Source organism: Mesoplodon bidens (genome assembly GCF_964165515.1).
Source record: "Mesoplodon bidens genome assembly, chromosome: 15".
In the NCBI taxonomy this organism is placed as follows: Eukaryota; Metazoa; Chordata; class Mammalia; order Artiodactyla; family Ziphiidae; genus Mesoplodon; species Mesoplodon bidens.
In genome coordinates, this window is record NC_138171.1 from 4,340,513 (window position 1) to 4,356,067 (window position 15,555).

At 43.0% G+C, this 15,555-nt stretch overlaps 1 protein-coding gene across 1 annotated transcript in view; it reads right to left on the reverse strand.

Moving 5' to 3' along the window:
• Nucleotides 1-763: 763 nt before the first annotated feature.
• Nucleotides 764-15,555, reverse strand: part of ZNF831 (zinc finger protein 831) — a gene marked incomplete at its 3' end in the record, with an annotated part of 96,752 nt that continues 81,960 nt past the window's right edge. The window contains exons 5-6 of the mRNA XM_081256450.1: nucleotides 2,354-2,520; nucleotides 764-1,609 (exon numbers count right to left, since the gene is read on the reverse strand). Of these exons, the coding sequence (XP_081112576.1) occupies nucleotides 764-1,609; nucleotides 2,354-2,520 (1,013 nt within the window). The remainder of the gene's footprint in view (nucleotides 1,610-2,353; nucleotides 2,521-15,555) is intronic.

A 15,555-nucleotide genomic window follows, 5' to 3' on the forward strand; every position in this document is an offset into this window, starting at 1 on the left:
GTTCCTTTTGCAAGAGCTGGAAAAACCAAGGGTTTCAGAGGTCTCCACAGAAGAGGCACCGGGCACAAGAGCTGTACATGCTTGTGTCACGGAATCATACATAAGCATTGACCATTTGTGCAACACTGAAAGATACTTAGTATTTCACCAGATCATGGGCATTTTGAAGTATATTTACAACTTCCATTAAGGAGGCAAATTATTGGGACCAAACTTCAGCTTTTGAATGAATCTGGATTTTGTCTCCAGAATAAACAGAAGTATCTCGATGCCCAATTCACACCCCACCTCTTTTGCAAGCTACCCCAGATTTCCCAAGTATGCTCACTCCCTTTGAAGCCAACCTCCAGCTCACTAACAGAGGAAACCTGTCCCCCTGACTCTGGGGGGTTCACATTTGTTTGGAAACAAGTCGATCATGGCTCTCTGGGTCAATGCCATTTTCCCAGATGAGGCAGTGAAGGACCAATGCAGAGGATCCAGCTGGGAGTCAAGCCACAGTCATTGTGTAGGTCAAGACTTCTTAGACCTTGCTTCACTGCCAGCTTTGCCCAGCCTGGTGCCTTGTGAGCAGGGCCTCTTGGGAAGGGTGAAGCTGAGTTTGGGTTTCAGAGTTGGTTGGGGAGATCATAGAAAGACCCCCAAATGGCTTTCCTCTCTGTAGGGGCTTCATGAATAGAGTTCAGTTCTCCTGCCCGCTTGATGGCATTTACTGGGAAGCATCATCCGTCTTTGACCGTGGACGCATCTTTCTCTGGAAGCTTCAGATCTCTATCACCAACCGATCTTCATCATCGCTGCTGGTGTCGCTGAACTCCACACGAGTTTGCTTTCTCATTCCTTCCAAACTCCTCTTCCTGAGGGTTTTCGAAGGGGCTGCAGGGATCTCCGTGGGCTGCCCTGGACTAGACGGAACCACACCATCCTTTAGAGCGATGAGTCCAGATCCTTGACATTTCCCACTGTCATTTCCCACAGGAGGGCAGGGGACCCGCACTTCTCCACACCCATATTGCCCCCCGGAAGGGAAAAATGTCTTGTGTTTCCCTTCCTCTTGGTGTGAACTAGCTGAACCTGGTCCTGAAGCTGGTATTTCAAGATGAGTTTTTCCAGTGGACCCCAGTGGAACGGAACCTGAAAGTCTCTGCCCAGATGAAGGTTTCCCTGGCAAGAGGGATGGGGATACGCCCTCTGCTATCGTTTTTCTGTGGGGGGAGCTTTGTGTCAGAGTCTCCCTTGCACCCTGGCTGTGGTCTTGTGGTTCCACACTGTGAATTCCCAGGGTTGTGTGACCTGCTCTTTCCCCCAGAGAAGGACAAAAGGCAGCCACAGAGGTAGCAAGGTCATGGCAGAGAGAGGTTCCTTTGGACTCAAAGGAAGAAGGCTCTTGAGCATCTGAGAAAATGCGTGGTGTGGGGTCTGTTGAGACTTGCTCCTGGGGGGGCGGCACGTGAGTCTCAGGCAATCCCACGTCCAGACCTTTGCCACGGGCTGGAAGTCTGTCATTAGCCACTGCCACCAAGGAGTCGGATGGCAGAGATAATCCTGACCTCACAGCTGTATTCTGAGGACGACGATCCCCATGCTCACCGGCAGATGGAGAAATCTCCTGCAGCAATGTGCAAAGGAAAATAAATGCAGGGAAAAAAGGTTAATTGGTACAAAAAAACTTGTGGTCAGAAACATGGTCCTCAATGGGAACAAGGTCTGGAGGTCTTAATGATTCTTTACAGAGCCTGAACTTCAATATAATGTTCTCATCCGTTTTCATTAATAACTAATTGAGGCATTAACTCCAGTAAAGTTCCGTGTTGACACACAATCAGCTACTGACACAGCTCTGTATTTGTATCTGGCCTTGTGAAAACCCAGCCACTCAATTATCCAACCAGTTCTGAGCATCCGATTTAAAATCATCACTGCTCCTGCAGCGGGTGTGCTACTACCGTGCATTTGAGTTTTTCCAGATTAGCGGTTTTTCAAGGTGCGGTCTGGACTAGCATTTTCATGTTTCTCAACCCAAGGCCCCCCAGTCTGCCAAGGCCCCCCAGTCTGCCTGGCGTTGATTCCGCATTGCAGTGACCTCCGCAGGTGATAGGCATCTCTATTCAGGTATGAAATAATAAGGGACTTGGGATTTTTTAATCAACTGTGAGATCATCCCAAGTTCACAGCCCAAGTCACCGGCTGACTGAGCGCCATGTTTGGAGGCATCTGTTTGCCTCACGGGGTTTCTGTGCCAAGAAACCTCTAGGTGGCCCAAGGGAGTTTTGCCACACTGGGCACTAACAAGAAAAAAGAGGCATAAATCTAGAAAAGAGAGAGGTAGACCGCTCAGAACCACAGTTCCCACCTTCGAGGTTGATCGGTCTGTTTCCCTGACCGCTCTTGAACTTGGGTGAGGACAGGAGCTTCCCGAGCTGTGTCTATTGCCCTCCTTCTTCTCCTCCTTCTCTCCGTCCCCAACACAAAGAGATGATTCTGGGGCAGCACAAGGTGGCTCCCCTGACAGATTTAGACCTAAAAAGGGGGGAGGCACACGGATATACACCTGAAGTTATAAAGTCAGCCAACAGTCATTTCCTAGGAGTTGATCTGTGTCTTCAGGACCAGCCCCGAACTGATAACCTCATCTCACACGGTGTATCTGGGAAATGGATTTACCGTGCAACAGTTCACATGGTCAAACAAAACGTCTCCACTGCTGATAAGGAAAGAAATGGCAAAACCAATTCCCAAGGCAGAAAAATCCCTTGATTATAGATATTTTAAAAGATATTTCATGTGAATCTTTTTTTCATCAAAGTCATCTTCCTGGCCACATTGGTTAATTTTGGATCGGTTTGAATTCTCTGGCCATTCAACTGAGGGTCGAGAGTAGAAATTTTCCTATCACGTAGGATGCCTTAGTCTCCATCAGAGCACTGACAGCAGGAGGGAGGTTGGTTTTTGTGTTGCTGTTGTTCTGTGGTGGTGTTTGTGATGTGTGGGGGGAGAGGGGTGACAAAGATATGGCCTTGACAGCATCCCCCAAACAGCATCTCCCTTTCAGGGGAAGAGGTGCCCTTCCCGCGTCCTTCATCATTACTCTCTCCTCCATTTTGTCATTATTGGCCTGGGATACAAGTCAGAAGGACCACAGAGTTTCTGATCTCCTCTCATGATGGGATCAGAAAAACATTCTAGAAGAGCTGTGTCATCAGAGAAAAGCATTCAACCCACTTTTACATCTGCTTTTAGCTTGATTAACGCTACACAAGCACAGAGTTTTTAAAAGTCAAGTATTTCTGCGTATTAAGAGAAACAGCCACACCTGCCCACCCACTCATCTTTTCCCACTTTGGATTCCTTTTGTATTTATCTCCTTCTCTCCTAAGAACAAGCGTGTAGCACCCCTTCTAGATTCCCTGTTTCCGGTTTGGAGGATAGCCTATGACGTCATGAGGGCAGAGGAGGGTTTAGGACGAGCTCCCCCCACAATCCTTATCACCTGCACACCTGGGCACACCCCCCTCCCCTCTGTCCTCTCTACAGTCATACGACTATTATGTCATAATTTTGTTTAGGATATCCAACGTTTACACCACTATGTTCAGGAACACGCTCTTCACCACCAAGCCAGGTAGTGTGCTGTGATTACAATGACTTTCTTGCCAGCACTGTTTTCCCTGGAGTTAATCATTATTTTGTCCTTTTCTTTTGCTTACTTTTTTGTACGGACTTATTCCTAAAAATCATCCTCCCACCTCCTTCCCAGTGGTCTTTTATTTCATTTATTAGGTTCCATTTCATTTCCTTGGAAATCTCTCTCTCAAAGCTTTCTGACCTGCTCCCCGTGGACCACTGCTCCCTTGGCCCGATGGGGGCTGAGCCCCTGTGTCACCCTCATCCTGGCAATTTTCTGCACCTCCTTGGTTCCTGGACACCCACGCTTCTTTTTCCTGGGTTTACTCTCTTTGCATTCTTTCTTAATGCAAAACTTCCAGCAGCTTCATGAGAAAGGGTGAAATAAAATTGTTTAGACTTTAATTGGCTACTTGTCTGGGTATAGCTGTCTGAATTAAAATTCATCTTCCTTCGGAATTGAAGATGTGGCTCCACTGAGCTCTAGTTGTTGAGAAGTCTGGAGCCAACATGATTTATGGTTCCCGATCCTTTGGAGGAAACCTTTTGGTTTCTCTCTCTCTGGAAACTCCTAAACTCTTTTTTATGCCAGTGTTACCATGGTCCTGGGTCTATTTCCATTCATTGTCTGGACACTCAGTGGGCCCTTTCAACCTGAACCACGTCTTTCCATTTTAGAAAAATATGTTATTTCTTTGATATATTTTTTTCCTTGTGTTTTGTCTTTTCTCTTTTCCTAGAACTGCTCTTCGTAGGTTATTGGACATCTTGATCTCATCCTCTATTTTTCTTATCTTTTCTCTCCTATTTTCTAATTCTTTGTCTTTTTCATTTGGGAGAACTCTTTCAACTTTCTATTTCAACTCAGAGGTGTCTGTGTCTGCTATCATGTTTTTAATTTCCAAGAGCCCACTCATTATTATTATTAATTATCATTATTCCTTCTTTATAGCATCCTGTTACTATTTCATGGCTCCAACATCTTCCCTTCTGTCTCAGGCAAGATTAATAATGATCTGTTGTCATTGTTATTGCTGAAGTTTGCCTCTTCCTATATTGTCTCTCTTTCTTCCAAGTTCCTTTGTTTCTGTATGTTTTTATCTCTCTCTTTCCTACTGAAGGCTTCCCTGAGATACCCGGCAATCTTAATTACCTGCTCATGTTTAGGAAATAGGCACTGAAAAACTGGTTAGAAACACTTTACAAACATAAAATGTCAATCGTGGACCTCCCTGCAGGGTTATCTGGTTGCCCTGTTGATGTGGGAAGACCTGAAGTAATCCCCGTTAGGTCTTCCACACAGGCTGGTCGGCTTCTGCCCAAGGAGTTCTCTGATCTCCTGCCTGGAAAGTGTAAGGCAGGTGCCAGCATCCTGCAGTCAGAATTGGGATTGAGAGCAGGGGCTTCAATGTGCGGTGCCAACCTTTGGTTAAACCCTCTGTTTTCAGTACAGCCCCCTTGCTCCCCAGCATTTTGTAGAGTCTCCAGAGACTAAGCCCCGAGTATTATTTGGGGGCGAGAGTGAGGGACGTGACCAGGCTCTGAGAAGAGGGGTGGGGTGCAGATCTGGCGGGGGGGGGATGAACGCTGCTGATTCTTTCAACCAACGCTCCTGTTTTCAGCCCCACCTGGTACCATGGATTTCTGAATGTCTAGGGCTTGACCACCGTTAAACAAGGATTAAGTTCACTTGGGTCTGCTAATCAGTGACCACTCAGCCTCTGCATTCCAGCCCCTACAACTGTGGCGCCATTTCTTCTCCAGTCATCTTGTCCCCTTGGGCCAGGACATTCCAAACACATTCCTTCACTAATGTCTGGGAGGAAAGTGTAGGAAGTGTATGTCCTCCACCTTGAACCCAAAAGAACAGACCTCCTTCTTACACCCCCAGGGGTAGGTCACTAGATGATCGAGCACACTAATCTTGAGCAAATCAACTTTAAAAATCCATCAACGTTGCGACAATTTGGGAAAGGAAGCAATGATTTTTCCTTTAATACAAACAATCTTCACTTGAGCACCACGTTACTGAGATCACCTAAAGATGCAGCACAGGGGTCTTTGGTATTTCATTCCTCCACTCAACAGACATGTCCTGGGCTCCTTCAGGGAGCCAGGTACCATGTTCAACCCTGAGGAACTGGAGGACAAGACCAAGGTGGCCTGGCCCTCAGGAGCCTCTGTTCCAACGGGGAAGAGAAACAGAGACAAGTGAGATAATTGAGGTTGTGACGGGGGTCACGAAGGAAATAAACAGGGGGGAACCCCAGAGAGGAATGATGCACAGGAGGCTATGACAAAGATGCAATAAACAGGAGAGGGTAGAGTAATAACAGAAGTGATGATAAACAGGGAATATTATAGAGAGTAACAGTCCCTGAAGGGCAGATTACAGAGAGTAACTGGCTTGCCTAGTTGAGGAAGGCATCTCTGAGAAGGTGACACCTGAAATGAGACCTTCAGGATAAGAAAGAACCAGCCCTCAAAGGCCATTCCAGACAAAGGAGGAACAGAGGCAGGGACCCTGCGGTGGGATGGAGCTGGGAGGATTAAGGAATCAGTGGAAGGCCGCGGTGGAAAGATGGTGGGGAGCAAGGGGCAAAATGAAGCTGAGGGAACCACTAAGGGCTCAGATCTTGTAGGGTGCAGGCAGCCCTGGGAAGGGGTTTAGATTTTATTCTTCATTCATTGTGAAGAAACCAGTGTTTCCAGCAAGAGGTCTACATCTTCTAAAGAGGCACTTGGCTACTATATGGAGACTGAAGAAGGAAAGAGGGGAATAGGATGGGAAAACCAGTTACAAGGTTCCCAAAGTAGTCTAGGGGGCCAGGTGAGATGACTTGGCTAGGGCAGTGGAAATAGAAATGGAGAAAATGTACGGATTTGAGATCCATTTGTATTCTCACCTATGAAAAATCACCCAAAGACCACAATGATGAAAAACGTTTCTAGAGCCCCAGAGTTTACCAAGCCCAAGCGCCTCGCTCTAAGTGGATTAAGCTGTGCTCCCACAGTGACAAAACCACCAGGCAATTCATTCAATTCAAAGAAGAAGTAAAACCAATTAGTACAGAGAAAATAATCAGATTGGCCAAGCATCTCCTCAGTAGGTCGTTTGGGTTTTTAAGCTCAACGAAAAGGCCATGCACGCCTTTGACCAATAACTTCTGACTCATCCGAGAAAGCAAGGGAAGAAAATACATTGATTTAATTTGCTTGTGACCTAACAGTCTACAGAGAAAAGTGCGTTATCTTTAATCACTGTGAAAAATGCCCAAATAATGTCACAGAAGTGTGTTAAACGAATTGCGACTCTTGAAGAAGGAAAGCATCCTTGCTATTAGATGAATGGCCCTTCTCAAAAAGTCAGTAGGGCTCCAGTCAAGTGTTAAAGCACAGAATGGCATCCTCTTTACGTTTCGGCATCACTCTGTGAATCACTTTGTACATCTTCAGAAATTATGGATTCCACCATCCTACCGCAATCTTTGCGAATTCGACCGCTCTTACGCTATTACCAGAATCTTACTATAGAACCCCTCTCTCGTCACAGCTCTGTGTGCTGTTCTGCCCCCCACCCCGATTAAAGGCTGCGTTTTTAATAATTTCCCTCAGAAATAATTGCCAAACCACGTGGAGAGAGGAAGAGACTGCTTAGTATTGTAGCAAATTTAAATTTAGCCATCTTGAAAAGGCGACAGGAAACTGTAAAATAATTAGAAGGAAAATGGAGTGAAGAAACAACACGATGAAACTTACAGCTTAACTGGTGACATCTTTAATGTCAAGCCTCCTGCAGGCTGTCTCATTGCAAGGCCTTGTTAAAATGCTAATAGACATATTACTCAAATATCATTATCTGAAAATGTAAGTAATTTGATGCCTTTTCATTAGTTGCCCCAATATACCCCAAACCTCCATGAATTTGGAGTCCAAAGACACTGAATTATAAGGAAGGGGTAAAAATGAGTCTATCACGTTGGCCTCATTAAGTAAGCTATAAGCATCAACACAATCCCAGGGGTAATCTCCCAGACTACTAATTTATCTGAGATGAAATTGTTTACAAGCACCCCTGCCATTGAAGGATGCAAAATGTGCTAGCAATTAAAATTTGCAATTACTTAAGGAAAGCGGGGCAGAACTCTAAGAGGAATCACTATGTGGGCAGTTATTTGCTCACATTCCAAATACTAGTTGAGCCCCTTTGAGTCCATATTTTTTGAGTCCATTTATGAGCCCATATGATTGAGCCTAAATATTTATTGAGCACTGAGCACAGTCAATGCTCTGTGCCAGGAACTGTGCTGAACACAGGCAATTTATTCAGTGACAGAGGCAGATACCCTCACAGAAATGACAGTCTAATGGGGGGAGAAATTCAGCCAGCAAATAATTATACCAAAAAAAAAAATCACAAATAACAAATGCTAGAGAGGGAGAAAAGGGAACCCTCCTACACTGTTAGTGGGAACGTAAATTGGTGCAGCCACTATGGAGAACAATATGGAGGTTCCTCAGAAAACTAAAAATAGAGCTACCATGTGACCCAGCAATCCCACTCCTGGACATATATCCAGACAAAATTCTAATTCAGAAAGATACGTGCACCCCTATGTTCATAGCAGCACTATTGACAATAGCCAAGGCATGGAAACAATCTAAATGTCCATCAACAGACGAGTGGATAAAGAAGATGTGGTACACATGCACAATGGAATACTACTCAGCCATGAAAAAGAATGAAATAATGACTTTTGCAGCAATATGGATGGACCTAGAGACTATCATACTAAGTGAAGTAAGTCAGACAAAGACAAACATCATATATCACTTGTGTGTGGAATCTAAAATATGACAAATGAACTTGTCTACAAAACAGAAACAGACTCACAGACACAGAGGACAGACTTGTGGTTGCCAAAGGGAAGGGAGGGTTGGAGGAGGGATGGACTGGGAGGTTGGGGTTTAGCAGATGCAAACTATTATATATAGGATGGATAAACAACAAGGTCCTACTGTATCACATGGGGAACTATATTCAATATCCTGTAATAAACCATAATGGAAAAGAATATGAAAAAAATAAGAAAAGTCCAATTGGAAAAAAAAAATCACCAAACATATGTAGCACATGCTAGGAAGGGAAAAGCAGAGGGTGCAATGAGATGGTACAATGGGGCCCTGACCCCACCTGTATCCATGGAAACGAGTAAAACCATGCATACTGTAAAACTGTTCCCACAGGCCACCTGTTTGGGGCTTGTTTTCTCTCTACCAAGTCTGAATCATTCATTTGAGTAATTATTCAACCAATATTTTTTAAGGCTCTATGGCACACCAGATATCGGACTAAAATTTTTTGCAAATAAATTCATTTGTTTCTGCAATCCTATTACAATTTTTGTTTATAAGGCCTCTGAAGAAGAAAAAAAATACGGCTGAAAATGATGGAGGGAAGAAGCTTTATCCTTCTCAGGCAAGGGCTGGGGACAGTCATTCCAATCAGAAAACGATCAGAAGTGGGTGGACTGTAGGAGGTGGGGAGCGGCCACCCACTTGAGCCCCACAGGCAGAGAGCGACTTGAGAGGGAGCCAGGAAAATATATTTATCAAGAACAGCATCGGATATTTCTGTGCTACCCTAATGCAGTCTTCGGAAAGTTCGCCTCTAAGTAATCACAAATGAATCTTTTATTTCAGAAACCACTTTCCTTCGTGGTTCTCATCTCTTTTCTATTCCTTTGATGAAAGGCAATCAGGACAAGAACTCTTCCCGCACAGAAATTCTTCACCTAGACTATGTTTAGTGCAAAGTGGTGTTTAAAATCTTGCTTTAAGTTAAAAGTTGTATCCTGTCCAGACAACAAGAGAGTGACTTTAAAATACAGAGTGAAAATAGGATGATGAAATCACGTCAGGAAACGAGATGATCAAAGAAATGCCATTTGAAACGTTAAATGCCAAGACAGAACGCAGCAGCCCATCTAGTCTATGTATCGTTATTTTAAAAGTTTCCTATGGCTAAATGAAAATTGTCTACGAGGGTCCCTTCCTGGGGACCTAATTGATACACTCACAAAAGCTTCTCCTCTTGCCTCGAGAGTTACACCTTGGAAGGAAGGAGAAATTACTCTGTTTCAGCAATTCCGGAGCTCTGTGACTTAACTAATAGCTTTAGGGAAAGAATTAATACTTCTCTATTAATTCTAATGAGAAAAGATGTAGGAAAGTCATTTGCTCCTGTCAGAGAAGGAGAGAGAAGGCAAAGGGGGAGAAAAGCCCTGGAGAGACCCCTCCCCAGCCTTCCTGATTCTTCCTGATGCTCAGGAACATTCTGAGGAGAACTCTTGTGAGAACAGAAGGGGAGAAGGGTGCTTGCCCGAGGCCCTAAATCACAAAAAGAAACCATTGCAGAAAACCCAAGGGAAAAAAGGAAATGTCTCCCTTTCTTCCAGGGACTTATTCAAGCCTCTTCATCCAGTATTTAGAAACTGTACCTTTTATGTGTGTGTAATTAGGTAAAGCTTTTACTTGAGAAACCACCTGGAATCACGGCCGTGTCTACACTTCTGTTCCGGAGATGAAAGGAAAGTGTTTTGATCACTTTCTCCTCTCAGATATTTTCTCCCAATTCGGTGAATGGGGCTGGTTTGAAATATTTCCGTGACTTTAAAGCTTGGTTGTGTACAGAATTCAACAATATTCCTTCAGAAAGCGAGACAGAGGCCTACAGGATAGAGAGAAATAATGAAAGTGGCTCAGGAACACTCTTGGAAAAGTTGATCTCAACATCTACCGAAGAAAATGGGATTTGTGGGTCTGTTTGAGCCAGTGGTTTTCAGCCGGAGGTGATGTCCAGGGGCTTTCCTGGACGTGTGGTACACAGGATGGACCCACGGCCCACCCTGGATGGACCCACGGCCCACCCTGGATGGACCCAGCTGCGAAGGTCAATAGGGCCACGGCTGGGAAACCCTGGTTGAAACCAAGAATCACAAACTCAAAAGCTACAGGGCCAGACCAATAACAGAAACAAGGGCTTCTGCCTGGGGTGAGGGCTGTGGATGGAGAGGGAGGACAGGTCCAGCCTCCAAGGGCAAGGCTGCCCCTCAGCTCCCACCCACCAAGACCACCGAGGACCAAGCATCCAGTTCGCCAGAACTATCCATTTTCGAAGAGAAACCAGAAATCTGAGTTCCATGAGTCCCTTTCAAATACTGATAACGCGTTAATTTTCAAACAACAGCGCCGTGCTAGCCAACACATCCGTGGCCTGAGTGCTGCCAAGAGAGGCCAGCGTGAGACCCTTTGTCCATGAAGAGGTTCCAGGGCGCCCACGTTGGAGGCGAGGCTTTCGTCTCCACGCAGGCTCTGGTCCTTCGCAGAAGCAGTTTCCTTTCAAAACGACTGTTAAAAAGATATTTACGGGAGAGTGACCCTGTTTTCGAAAAGTAATTTAGTAGTATCTTATAAAATGAAATTTATAATTATAAAACACGCATTGATCCAGCAACTGCTCTTTGCGAAATGGAGCAAGAATATTTACTGCAGCAATAGCTGTGGTAGGAAAACCAACAGAACCAACAGGAACATCCATCAATACAGGAAGAGTTGAATAAATAAATATGGTACAGCTCTACTGTGGGATTTTGTGCCATTATTAAAATGATCTATCTATCCATCGGTAATATATGCCTAGAGTTACAGACGAGATATATTAAGAAAAAAGAGTTGTCGATGACTATGTATGGTACAATCTACCTGTGTAAACAACAAAATAAAGTGTCCATCATGTACGTGATGGCACATCAGCCCAACCTTGGCAACCTCGGGGGGCCATGAGGCTGGGGATTGTCAAGCTTTCCTTGCATATGTCAATGTTGCTTTTTTTGTTGCAACAAGTATGGGATTGCTTTATTCGTCTGAAAGAAAAATCAGAGGCAAATAATGACACTGGCTCTAAAATTCAGACTGAAAGTCATGAAGAAAAAGCCCCAGAGTGTGCAAGGCAAGTCATTTCAATCAGAACACACATCTGACAGAGGGAGATGGACCCTCACCCCCTCATACCTAGAGTTCAGTTTCTCAGGCAGAGAAAAGGTTGAGAGACTCAAAAGGAAAAGAAAAATATATTTTCCCATCTCTAACCAAATCTGAAGTATTTCTGTTCTAGCCTCATTTTTTTGTGTGAAATTTTGCCTCTTCTGAGTAATTATTTTCCAATCTCTTTTTTCCAGAAACCACTTTTCTCTACGATTTAAATTTCTCTTCTCTTTCGCTGATGAAAGGCAATCAGTTTGAGAACACTTCACTTACCGTTTTCTCTAAAAAAATATATTTAGTGGGAAAGTATGCTTAAAATCTTTTGATAAGTTGAAACTTGAATCATCCTCAGACAATAAGAGAATGCCTTACAATAAAGAGAGGACAAATTGTGGGGAAGAGAGAAAATGAAATGAAGAACAAAAAAAAAAGAAAAAAGAAGAACCCAGCTAATATTATTTGAATTATTTAGTGCCAAAATTAAATCAAGAGAACCTACTTTAAGGGATCATTACTTTCAAACTTTCTTAACTCTAAATGAAAATTGTAGCAGAAAAAAAGTTCAGGCTTTGGAATATAATTGATGTGTTTAGGCAATTGCCTCATCATTTCTTAAGATTTACACCCTGAGAAGGAGGTGTTATCCCTGTTTCAGCAATTCTGTAAGCAATATTACTTAACTAATGGCTTTAGGAAAAGAATATCTCCCCATTAAATCTGACAGGAAAAATAATGGTACGGAGCCATTAGCTCTAGTCAGAGGCGGAGAGGGAACTGGTGGGTGCGGGAACCCTGGAGCTCAGGCTGCCATTTTGTTTCTCTCAGGAAAACGTCTGGAGGTGATGTGTGACAAAGAGAGCAGGGCACGAGTGACATGAAGTAAACCTCCCCAGTCCCACCTCTCCCAGTTCACTCAACTAACAAAAGTTGAAAGGGTGAAAAAAAAAAAACCCACAACAATTCACAGCTACTTAATTTCAGAGAATTACATCACCATCCTCCCATAATATTGAACTATTCTACCTTTTCAACAGGATTAGGTAAACCTTTTATCTCAGGAAGTACCTGTCAGAGAAGTTCTCTTTACCTTTCTATTTTTTCAATGAAAGACAGCTGCTTTGATAACGTCTGCCTCTGAGGAATTTTTCCTAAACTATGTTAACAGAAAAAAAATCCAGTTAAAATATTTCAGTCCCTTAAAAGCTTAGGTAGGGACAGAAAATTCAAAAGAAGAGATTCCGGTGAGAAAGAAAGTAAATGAGACCAGGAGAAAGCATAGAAGTGGTTCCTTCACCCTGGAATTAAATATGGGCTTATTGTTAATGACTTAAGAAACTCAATTTTGCCTCGCTGAGGTAGTACACACGTAGGTGAAGAGAAGAAAATTAGGACATAATTATATAAGGATTGGTATTGTGGCAAATGCCACAAAGGAGATGGGTTATGAGTCATACCACAAGGACACCTCATCTGGCTTGAGAGGAAATGACCAGCCTGAGGAATCATGAAAATGTCACCTCACAAAACCATCCAAGGATTGGACTGAATCTGCAGATTGCCTTGGGTAGTATAGTCATTTTAACAATATTGCTTCTTCCGATCCAAGAACACAGTGTTATCTTTCCATCTGTTTGTGTTGTCTTCAATTTCTTTCTTCAGTGTCTTATAGTGTTCGGAGTACAGCTCTTTTTGCTTCCTTAGGTAGGTTTATTCCTAGGTATTTTATTCTTTCTGATGAGATGGTAAATGGGATTGTTACCTTCATTTCTTTCTGATCTTTTGTTGTTAGTGTCTAGAAATGCAGCAGGTTTCTGTGAATTACTTTTGTATCCTGCAACTTTACTGAATCCATTGATGAGCTCTAGTAGTTTTCTGGTAGCATCTTCAGGATAGTATCATGTCATCTGCAAACAGTGACAGTTTTACTTCTTTTCCAATTTGGATTCCTTTTATTTTTTTTCTCCTCTGATTGCCGTGGCGAAAACTTCCAAAACTATGTTGAATAAAAGTGGCAAGAGTGGACATCCTCGTCTTGTTCCTGATCTTAGAGGAACTGCTTTCAGCTTTTCGCCATTGAGTATGATGCTTGCTGTGGGTTTGTCATGTGTGACCTTTATTTTGTTGAGGTGGGTTCCCTCTATGCCCACTTTCTGGAGAGGAATAGTATGAAACCTCAACTGGGTTCTTCAGAGAGAACATGGCTGAAGGACCCACCAGAGGGACTGAAAAACACAGTTATCGAAATCTCACTACATGCCAGAGTATTTCTTTCTCCTAATGCAATTTTCTAAGCAATCATATGTTTTATTTCAGAAACTACTCTTAGTGGTACTTACTTCTCTTCTTTGATGAAAGGCAATCAGTTTAAGATTTCCCTCTCAGAGATTTTTTTTTCCCCCTGAAAGATGTTGAGTGGAAAGCCATGTTTAAAATCAATCCTGAAGTTTGTTCCCAGACCATAAGCATGTACCTAAAATTTAGAGAGCCACTCTGGGTATGAGGTGAAAGGGAAAAAATACAATTACTGAAAATACCATTTGGGGTCTATAATGCCCAGATCGAAATCAAGAGTATCTACCCTTTGAATTATGGTTTTCAATGTTTCTCATTACTAAATGAGTTTGTAAAAGATGGTCCATTTCTCGAAATATGATTGAGATATTTGAGAGAGCTCATTTGTTCTCAAGATTTGCATCCTTAAAAAGAAGAAATTGATCCATTTCAATGGTAACAGCTGGGAAGAAAGAGCTTTCCTTTTCTCCTTCACTAATCCTGATAAGGGGGGAAAATTGACTAATTTCCAACTAGAAACAAAGACAAGAAAGAAAATATTGGCGTTGGCCTCCTCCATTTTGGTTATCCAATCACCTTAGGAAAGAAAACATTCTAAGTTCAGTCTCTGTGAAAAGATAAATGTTCAGGGGAGAAGCTAGCTCTTCCCTCAAACCTAAACTGCAGTAAAACTTAATTAGACAAGAAAACCAGGAAACAGAATGAGAGAACACTTTTTTGGTTTTGTAACATGTTTAGGTACTCCATCTCACATGGTGCTTGGGCATTTCTTTTCTTTCTTCAGAGCACCTGCCACTACAGCTCTATCTTTTCTGAGGAAAGGCAAGTGTTTGGAAAGCTGAAAACTTTCTCCCACTGAGATATTTCTCCTAAACGACATTAGTGAAGGAGTCGGGGTAAAATATTTCAATAATGTGAAATCCTGTACGCGCACAGAATTTGACAGCATTTCTTAAATACTATTGAGAAGCAAAGGGGACTGGGAGAAAGGGAAAAGAATAAAAGCAGCTCAAAAGACTCTTTGAAAACTTTTCAGACCAAAATTTACTCAAGAATGTATGCTTTCATCCTGATTTTTTCTTAATAATGAAAGAAACTCTACTGGGTGGACTCTGCCATAACTGAAGGACTTTCAACTTGGCTTCAGCTTTTCTCAAGATTTCCACCTCAAAAGAAAGAGTACTCCTGCGACTGCAATTCCGTAGCAATGCGACTCAATGAGTGTGTTTTGAGCCAAAGCCTCTATGTGGTTTCTATGGATGCTGGCAGAAAATAAAGGGGGACAGTCATGAGTTCTTTCAGCCGAAGTAGGAAATAAAATACCAAGGGTTGACTCTGCCCTGAGATAAAGAGGCTTGACTCGGAAGTGCATGTAACAAAGGGGAAAAGAGTAATAGCAGGAAGAGATGGACCCAATTCTTTCAGAATCCTATGAAGTCACTCTTTTGTCCTCCCACCAGCTTTAGAAATTCTACCTTTTATGATGGGAAACTTGAATTCAGGACTTTTTTTTTTTTTAACTTCAGAAACTCTCCTAGACTCAGGGTCACACCCGTTATCTCCCCCTACATTTAATCAGTCTGCTTAAAACAC